At 33.8% G+C, this 9790-nt stretch overlaps 1 protein-coding gene and 1 long non-coding RNA gene across 5 annotated transcripts in view; one reads left to right on the top strand and one right to left on the bottom strand.

The window, feature by feature from the left end:
* Window positions 1-9790, bottom strand: part of LOC136825731 (uncharacterized) — a 583078-nt gene that overhangs the window by 111945 nt on the left and 461343 nt on the right. The window lies entirely within an intron of this gene.
* LOC136825726 (exoskeleton protein RP43-like) overlaps window positions 12-9790 on the top strand; it is a 28280-nt gene continuing 18501 nt past the window's right edge. For 2 of the 3 annotated variants that reach the window (XM_067082532.1, XM_067082531.1), the window contains exons 1-8: window positions 23-66; window positions 988-1114; window positions 3090-3161; window positions 4709-4916; window positions 5840-5967; window positions 6724-6795; window positions 8345-8552; window positions 9473-9600. In XM_067082532.1, coding sequence (XP_066938633.1) covers window positions 1108-1114; window positions 3090-3161; window positions 4709-4916; window positions 5840-5967; window positions 6724-6795; window positions 8345-8552; window positions 9473-9600 — 823 coding nt within the window. In that variant the 5' untranslated portion in view covers window positions 23-66; window positions 988-1107. Of the gene's footprint in view, window positions 67-987; window positions 1115-3089; window positions 3162-4708; window positions 4917-5839; window positions 5968-6723; window positions 6796-8344; window positions 8553-9472; window positions 9601-9790 lie in introns of all 3 variants that reach the window. The other variant, XR_010849430.1, reaches the window with a different exon arrangement.

Raw genomic sequence — 9790 nt, 5'->3', positions numbered from 1 at the left:
GTCAAGTCCTGGATGCCCATATGATTACGTTGATATTTCTGAGTATGATTCTGGGGAGAACTTGACGTAAGTATATGTACTTTATTATTATTATTATTATTATTATTATTATCATTATTATAAGAGATACTGCAACACAGGAAGGAAAAGGCCAATGCTACATGCCCAGTGTCCCTGAGCAAAAAAAAAAAGAAAAAAAAAAATTAAAAATCAACTAAAAAAAATAGGATAAACCCAGTAAAATATAAATGACGCATGAAAGACTGCTCACTTATTCAAACAAGGAAAAGATATTTATGTAAGTATTCTATGATATTAAAGCTCTATACTGAAACCAATAATAAAAACGTACACACTACTTATAGTGACAGAAAAACTTTGAACTAAAGATAATGCCCATCTGCACTGCATAAAAGCAAAGGGCGAATAAGTGCATATCCAAACTATGGACAAATTATGTAATCTTTAGCAATTTTATGGAAGGATTAATGAAACAATTTTTGTTCCTTTAGTTTTAAATGATCGATTACGTCTGACCTGTTCGAAAGAGACTGTAAATTTCTAACAGAACATTTTTTGTTGAGGGCTGTTCACTGAGAATTTTTACAACAAAAAGAAGTTGATAATGATCAAAAGTAAACTACTGAGGTGAAAGCCACTCCTATGACTTTCAGCAAAAATGCCCTCATCAATAAGTAAATAACTTAAGTACACAACTTGTACTCACCATGGATGGTTACCAAATTTCTGCATGTTTATATTGGAGGTCCTCATTCTTAGCACTTTTCTTATTCTATCTATATTGAACTACTTTTCCAGAAATTCACTTTTCAGCAAATGGATCATAGTCAACAAGAAAAATCTTACTAGATATCACTATGTTTTCTGGGTTCAATACAACTTATGAACGAAGAATATGGGAACAATACCTACAGAATTTAAAAAAGAAAATCAGAAGACAATCTACAATATTAATGTCTCTTCCAGTGGAAGGATTTGTGGCAGCAGTATTCAGAGTCTCTGAGAAGCAACAGTAACATTGTTAGAGTGACTTTCAGCAGCGATTCTTCTGTGACTTTACAAGGATTCAAGCTTCAATTTGAAGGAATGTCAGGTAAATCTATTTTCAAGTTTTCAATTGAAAAGTAAAGCATTAAAGTTTTATAGAGTAAACTGGAAATGCATATTATTACAATTATGCAAACTAGCTGACCAAACCAATGTTGCCCAGGAAAAACTCTGAATGCCGTCTGCAGGTAGGTGGAAGCAAGAGGGAAGAGGGAAGGGGAGGGGGTGGGTTGGAAGAGGACGAGCTCAGTTGTATCTGTGTGTGTGTGTGTGTATGCAACAATAGGCATATCTTTTGTTGATTTCGTGAAATGCACTGCACACCAAGTTGGAGAGATATGCAAGGACCTGACTTCAGCAAGATGCACAAATTCGTAATGTCCTCAATGTACATGAATGTACTGCTAACTCTCCATTATACGAAACTTCAGAAATTCAAGGAAGATATGGTAGTGTGATCATTAGGTCAAATATTTGAAATTGACATGGTGGAATTATCTTTGCAGTGTGTGATTATATAGCATGGGAGATTGTATTTTTTTTCTGTTTATGTTTGTGTTGACGGACCAACTGACAATTCTAAATTTTTCATGTGGACATTCACCCTTCGAACAGTCTTGGGTGAACTGACATGTAAACCTTATTGTGAATACCCGTCCTTAGGTATGTAGTGAAGTGTTGTTGCTAAATTGCCGATAATTAATATTATTCCAAACCTCATTTAAGCTAACTTTATAATGAAATATGTCACAGTAATGTCACAAAGCAGTCGCTATAATGAACTCGAAGGTAAAATAGAAGAAAAGAACGAATTAATGAGGAAATTATTATGTGAGAGAACAAAAAAAAAAAGGAAATAGTGTCATCATATATCTAGCATGTCGGGTTGAGCTAGCAGCTACTACGCATGTGCGAGTGAGGAAGATGAATACCTTTCGAAGTTAGTTTTTTCTCCCTTTTTATTATTACTCGAAACTTCATTTAAACCGCTCACAAAGCAGTTGCTACAACAAATCCCAAAGGTAAAAATGAAGAAGATACGAGTGAAATACATTTGAAAAGAATTAAAAAAATACTGTCATTATACATACTGCACGTCTGGTTGAGCCAGCAGCTATTGACTGGCTTAATACGTAGACAGAAAGGGACAATAACCTGGATAAATGGGAGAACTGTCTGTGTTTTTCTTTCTGTCAATGGGAATGGGTCTGAAACCTACCCTATTATGTAAGTTGGGTCAAATGATGGTCACATGCCAAATTTTTCTGGAATGGTCAAGGGTTCGGATTTCTCTGTACAGAGTACTAACACACAAACATTCACTTTTATATGTAAAAGAATACGATACTGACAGCCAGATGACAAAAGGATACCAATATCATTTTACACAACTATACCAGCCCCTCTGCTATGAAAAGCCCAGTTACGGTGGATATAACCCTATCCTTGGAGAAACTTTTCATTGTATGTTAAGCTGATTATCTCAGATAATAGTAAAAGACAAAACCATGATTGACTTTCGATATGAACGAACAACTTAATACATAACAAATAAAAATAAAAATAAGGACCAACAGCCTTAGTAGAGGGCCCACTAAGTTTACAATAAAGAGTGTTTTCTGCCCAAAGGGTATTTTGTTGCAAAAGTCTGTTTCTTATCTTGATCACATGCCTATCAATATAGACCTATACAAATTGAATGTTAAAAGCTATTTTGATTCAATACAATGGGCTAAAAAGTGTAAATAAATCATTAATATTGATCTAGATACTTCACTATTTGTTAGAAAGTTGGGTTTCAGCTAATTAAATCAAGAAAGCATAATCATGTTAGTAGATAACTTTGTGAGCACATGTTTATCTACATGAATGACTGGTCATGATCTTATTTTTTGCGGTTACATTTGACCGAGATAAATTCTAGCTATACTACTTCAAAAATATGTAAAGAAAAAGGCACACATGAAGAAAATAACATTTAAGTACATGAATCACTCTACTGACAGCAACAATCATTTCAGATCAATATGAAACAACCGTACCACCAGAGACATCAACTCAACTTCCACAGACGAACTGCAGTGTCGATACAGGTAACTGCGGAATGAAGGTAGTTCAGATTACTGCCACTGTAATCAGAATTTATGATTTTTTCTTCTATTCTCAACATCTGCACGTCAATATTTTCTATATATACGTCTTGAAAAATCACTTGTAATTAAAGATTTTGTTTCCCATTGCATGCTAATGTTGCCAATGCTGTGTGATTTCCATACTAGTCTATATTGTTTTTTTTTTGCTTTTTTTTTTTTTATAAAATTGGATCATCAAATTAAATATCTCTTCCCTCAGACATCTTTCAAAAAAATTACTGCAATTTTTCTTATTGCGCATTGTCACCCTCATCCTTATATTTTCTTACTCATGAAAATATCTCAAACGACGCCAGAACCTGCATTGGAATCAGAAATAAAGCTTAAATGTGAATACAGGCAACTTTCGATGAATGGCAGTGAATAATACAATTCGAGATGATAGAAAAATTCTAAATCCCGCTATAAAAATAGCAAAAAATAAAGACAATAACATACAGGCAAACAGTTAACCTGCAGGAATAACAATACAGCCATAAACTGGTGCCTTGAATTACATAACTAGCCCTTAGTAATGTTCCTCCTGAATAACTGCCATTGTAGTCATGTACTATTTTGCATTGGAACATCGAAATTCCTAATGTTGATGTAATTACACTAACCACTTTAAGCAGTAACACCACTTACTGAGTTCTAGTTTAGTTCATTTCATTCAATGTTATTTCTCATCTTGATAAAACGAAATATTTTATTATTTTAATAATTCTGGAAACTTTACCAAATTGAACCTTGAAAATATAGACACGTTTCATTACCTTAAATGATTTTGGTGGCTAATAACTAACTCCATGCAGAAACTTTGAAAAACTGCCAAAAAAATCTTGCACTGTTTCGAAAGTACCCATCAAGTACTCTTCATACTCAACAGAGTTTCTTATGAGGGATTTTTCCCAAAGGCTACGAAGATTCGAAATATTAATACCTATATAAGTTGATAAATCTGTAGCTGATCCTGATTAGCATTTAAAGACTGGACTTCCACGACCTGGAATGAGAGTGATACTTCTCTGTTAAGGTCAGACTCATTTCAAAATCATTTTCCACTAAAACCATTATGAAACTAATAAGTCTTCAGATAACGACTTTGGTCTCTCTTCATCTACAGACCGAAACTCCATTAGTTTTCACCTGTGATCCCAATTCTTACGAGTTTCCTCTTTTTAATACAAGATATCATTTAAGAAGTTGTCACAAAGAACACTTGGGTGCTTTCTTGTAATGCTTAAATAAACGAAGGAAACATGTAGAAGGTACAAAGATGAAAAGGAATAAAAATACCTGAAAAAATTTGGATTTTCATAATACTGCTCTTATATAATATCCCTGCTTGAAAACATCGTGTTTGAAATGCACTAAGGACAGACAATTCTGGTCAACTTAAGTTAACAAAAAGGAAAGGGGAAATGTACAAACAGACACAATCAAGAATGTATCATAATGCACATGTATCCAAGAACTATTGCCACCATACCAATCTCTTCCATCAGGTCGATTTGTGGCGTCTTCAGGTGAAATCGGGATAGGATCTATTGGAGGAAGCTACAACAATAACGAGTATTGTGTCTGGGAGATCGAGGTTCCCGAGGGACTGGTAATTCAATTCACGTGGGAGTACTTCGATCTAGAGGGTCCAACTAATGGATGCCCTTATGATTATGTTGATATTTCCGAGTATGAATCTGGGGAGAACTTGACGTAAGTATGTGTGCTTTATTATTATTATTATTATTATTATTATTATTATTATTATTATTATTATTATTATTATTATTATTATTATAAGAGATACTGTAACTCAGGAAGGAAAAGGCGAATCCTACATGCCCAGTGTCCCCTGAGCAAAAAAAAAAAAAAAAAAAAAAAAAAAAAAAAAAAAAAATCAAGTATCAAAGAAAAAAAAAAAAATAGGATAAACCCAGTAAAATATGAGTGACGCATGAAAGACTGCTCACTTATTCAAACAAGGAAATGACATTAATGTAGGCATTCTATGATATTAAAGTGCTATACTGAGAGCAGTACTAAAAACGTACGCACTACTGATAGTGACAGAAAAACTTTGAACTAAAGATAACGCCCATCTGAACTGCATAAAAGCAAAGGGCGAAAACTATGGACAAATTATGTAATCTTTAACAATTTTATGGAAGGATTAATTTGAACAATGACGTCTGACCTGTTCGAAAGAGACTGTCAATTTCTAACAGAACATTCTTTGTTGAGTGCTGTTCACTGAGAATTTTTACAACAAAATGAAGTTGATAATGTTCAACAGTAAAGCACTGAGGTGAAAGCCACTCCTATGACTTTCAGCAAATGCCCTTAACAATAAGTAAATAACTTTAGTACACAACTTGTAATCACCATGGATGATTGCCAAACTTCAGCATGGTTATGTTGGAGGTCCTCATTCTTAGCACTTTTCGTATTCCATCTATATTGAACTACTTTTCCAGAAATTCACTTTTCAGCAAATGGATCATAGTCAACAAGAAAAATCTTACTTGATCTCACTATCTTTTCTGGGTTCAAAACAACTTATGCACGAAGAAAATATGAACAATACCTATTTAAAAGAAAATCAGAAGAACAATCTACAATATCAATGTCTCTTCCAGTGGAAGGATTTGTGGCAGCAGTATTCCAGAGTCTCTGAGAAGCCAGAGTAACGCTGTCAGGGTGACTTTCAGCAGCGATTCTTCTGTGACGTTACAAGGATTCAAGCTTCAATTTGAAGGAATGTCAGGTAAACCTATTTTCAAGCTTTCAGTTTAAAAGTAAACATGAATGTTTTATAGGTTAAACTGAAAATGGATATTATTAAAATTAAATGCAATAATACTGGCAGCCACATGACACCAAGATACCATAATTAATTCACACAACTACACCAGCACCTCTCCTACGGAAAACCGAGTTACAGTGAATTTAACCCTATGACTGGAGAAACTTTTCATTATATGTTAAGCTGATTATCTCGGAGAACAGCAACATGATTGACTTCCGATATGAACGAACAACTTAATACATAACAAATAAAAATAAAAATAAGGACTAACATCCTTAGTAGAGGGCCCACTAAGTTTACAATAGTGTTTTCTACCCAAAGTGTATTTTGTTGCAAAAGTCTGTTTCTTATATTGGTCACATGCCTATCAATATAGACCTATACAAGATGAATGCTAAAAGCTATTTTGATTAAATACAATGGGATAAAAAGTGTAAATAAATCACTTAATATCGATCTAGATACTTCACTATTTGTTGGAAAGTTGGGTTTCATCTAACTGAATTAAGAAAGCATATTCATATCAGGAGATAACTTTGTGAGCACGAGTTTATCTACATGAATGACTGGTCATGATCTTATTTTTTGCGGTTACATTTGACCGAGATAAATTCTAGCTAAACTACTTCAAAAATATGTAAAGAAAACGGCACACATGAAGAAAATAACATTTAAGTACACGAATCACTCTACTGACAGCAACAATAATTTCAGATCAATATGAAACAACCGTACCACCAGAGACATCAACTCAACTTCCACAGACGAACTGCAGTGTCGATACAGGTAACTGCGGAATGAAGGTAGTTCAGATTACTGCCACTGTAATCAGAATTTATGATTTTTTCTTCTATTCTCAACATCTGCACGTCAATATTTTCTATATATCCGTCTTGAAAAATCACTTGTAATTAAAGATTTTGTTTCCCATTGCATACTAATGTTGCCAATGCTGTGTGATTTCCATACTAGTCTATATTGGTTTTTTTTGCTCTTTTTTTTTTTTATAAAATTGGATCATCAAATTAAATATCTCTTCCCTCAGACCATCTTTCAAAAAATAACTGCAATTTTTCTTATTGCGCACTGTCACCCTCATACTTATATTTTCTTACTCATGAAAATATTTGAAACGACGTCAGAACCTGCATTGGAATCAGAAATAAAGCTTAAATGTGAATACAGGCAACTTTCGATGAATGGCAGTGAATAATACAATTCGACATGATAGAAAAATTCATAAATCCCGCTATAAAAATAGCAAAAAATAAAGACAATAACATACAGGCAAACAGTTAACCTGCAGGAATAACAATACAGCCATAAACTGGTGCCTTGAATTACATAACTATCACTTAGTAATGCTCCTCCTGAATAACTGCCATTGTAGTCATGTACTATTTTGCATTGGAACATCGAAATTCCTAATGTTGATGTAATTACACTAACCACTTTAAGCAGTAACACCACTTACTGAGTTCTAGTTTAGTTCATTTCATTCAATGTTATTTCTCATCTTGATAAAACGAAATATTTTATTATTTTAATAATTCTGGAAACTTTACCAAATTGAACCTTGAAAATATAGACACGTTTCATTACCTTAAATGATTTTGGTGGCTAATAACTAACTCCATGCAGAAACTTTGAAAAACTGCCAAAAAAATCTTGCACTGTTTCGAAAGTACCCATCAAGTACTCTTCATACTCAACAGAGTTTCTTAGGAGGGATTTTTCCCAAAGGCTACGGAGATTCGAAATATTAATACCTATATAGGTTGATAAATCTGTAGCTGATCCTGATTAGCATTTAAAGACTGGACTTCCACCACCTGGAATGAGAGTGATACTTCTCTGTTAAGGTCAGACTCATTTCAAAATCATTTTCCACTAAAACCATTATGAAACTAATAAGTCTTCAGATAACGACTTTGGTCTCTCTTCATCTAGAGACCGAAACTCCATTAGTTTTTACCTGTGATCCCAATTCTTATAAGTTTCCTCTTTTTGATACAAGACATCATTTAAGAAGTTGTCACAAAGAACACTTGGGTGCTTCCTGTAATGCTTCTATAAACGAAGGAAACATGTAGAAGGTACAAAGATGAGAAGGAATTAAAATACCTGACAAAATTTGGATTTTCAAAATAATGCTTTCTTATATAATACCCATGCTTGAAAACATCGTGTTTGAAATGCACTCTGGACAGATAATTCTGGTCAACTAAAGTTACCAAAAAGGAAAGGGGAAATGTTCAAACAGACACAATTAAGAGTATATCATAACGCACATCTATCCAAGAACTATTGCCACCATACCAATCTCTTCCATCAGGTCGAATAGTGGCGTCTTCAGGTGAAATCGGGATAGGGTCAACTGGAGGAAGCTACAACAATAACGAGTATTGTGTCTGGGAGATTGAGGTTCCCGAGGGACTGGTAATTCAATTCACGTGGGAGTACTTCGATCTAGAGGGTCCAAGTCCTGGATGCCCTTATGATTACGTTGATATTTCTGAGTATGAATCTGGGGAGAACTTGACGTAAGTATGTGTGCTTTAATATTATTATTATTATTATTATTATTATTATTATTATTATTATTATTATTATTATTATTATTATAAGAGATAATGCAACCCAAGAAGGAAAAGGCGAATGCTACATGCCCAGTGTCCCTGAGCAAAAAGAAAAAAAAAAAGGAAAATCAATTATAAAAGAAAAAAAAATAGGATAAACCCAGTAAAATATGAGTGACGCATGAAAGACTGCTCACTTATTCAAACAAGGAAATGACATTAATGTAGGCATTCTATGATATTAAAATACTATAGTGAAACCAGTACTAAAAACGTACGCACTACTGATAGTAACAGAAAAACTTTCAACTAAAGATAACGCCCACCTGAACTGCATAAAAGCAAAGGGCGAATAAGTGCATATCTAAACTATGGACAAATTATGTAATCTTTAACAATTTTATGGAAGGATTAATTTGAACGATTACGTCTGACCTGTTCGAAAGAGACTGTAAATTTCTAACAGAACATTTTTTGTTGAGCGCTGTTCACTGAGAATTTTTACAACAAAAGGAAGTTGATAATGATCAAAAGTAAAGTACTGAGGTGAAAGCCACTCCTATGACTTTCAGCAAAATTGTCCTTATCAATAAGTAAATAACTTAAGTACACAACTTGTACTCACCATGGATGGTTACCAAACTTCTGCATGTTTATATTGGAGGTCCTCATTCTTAGCACTTTTCTTATTTTATCTATATTGAACTACTTTTCCAGAAATTCACTTTTCAGCAAATGGATCATAGTCAACAAGAAAAATCTTACTAGATATCACTATCTTTTCTGGGTTCAATACAACTTATGAACGAAGAAAATGGGAACAATACCTACAGTATTTAAAAGAAAATCAGAAGAACAATCTACAATATGAATGTCTCTTCCAGTGGAAGGATTTGTGGCAGCAGTATTCCAGAGTCTCTGAGAAGCAACAGTAACATTGTTAGAGTGACTTTCAGCAGCGATTCTTCTGTGACTTTACAAGGATTCAAGCTTCAATTTGAAGGAATGTCAGGTAAATCTATTTTCAAGTTTTCAATTGAAAAGTAAGCATTAAAGTTTTATAGAGTAAACTGGAAATGCATATTATTAAAATTATACGAAACTAGCTGACCAAACCAATGTTGCCCGGGAAAACACTGAATGGCAGTCTATGGGTAGGTGGAAGCAAGAGGGAAGAAGGAAGGGGAGGGGGTGGGGTGGAA

Source organism: Macrobrachium rosenbergii, chromosome 39 (assembly GCF_040412425.1).
Source record: "Macrobrachium rosenbergii isolate ZJJX-2024 chromosome 39, ASM4041242v1, whole genome shotgun sequence".
NCBI lineage: Eukaryota > Metazoa > Arthropoda > Malacostraca > Decapoda > Palaemonidae > Macrobrachium > Macrobrachium rosenbergii.
The sequence above is the reverse complement of the archived record's forward strand: the minus strand, read 5'-3'. Positions and strand labels throughout refer to the sequence as shown.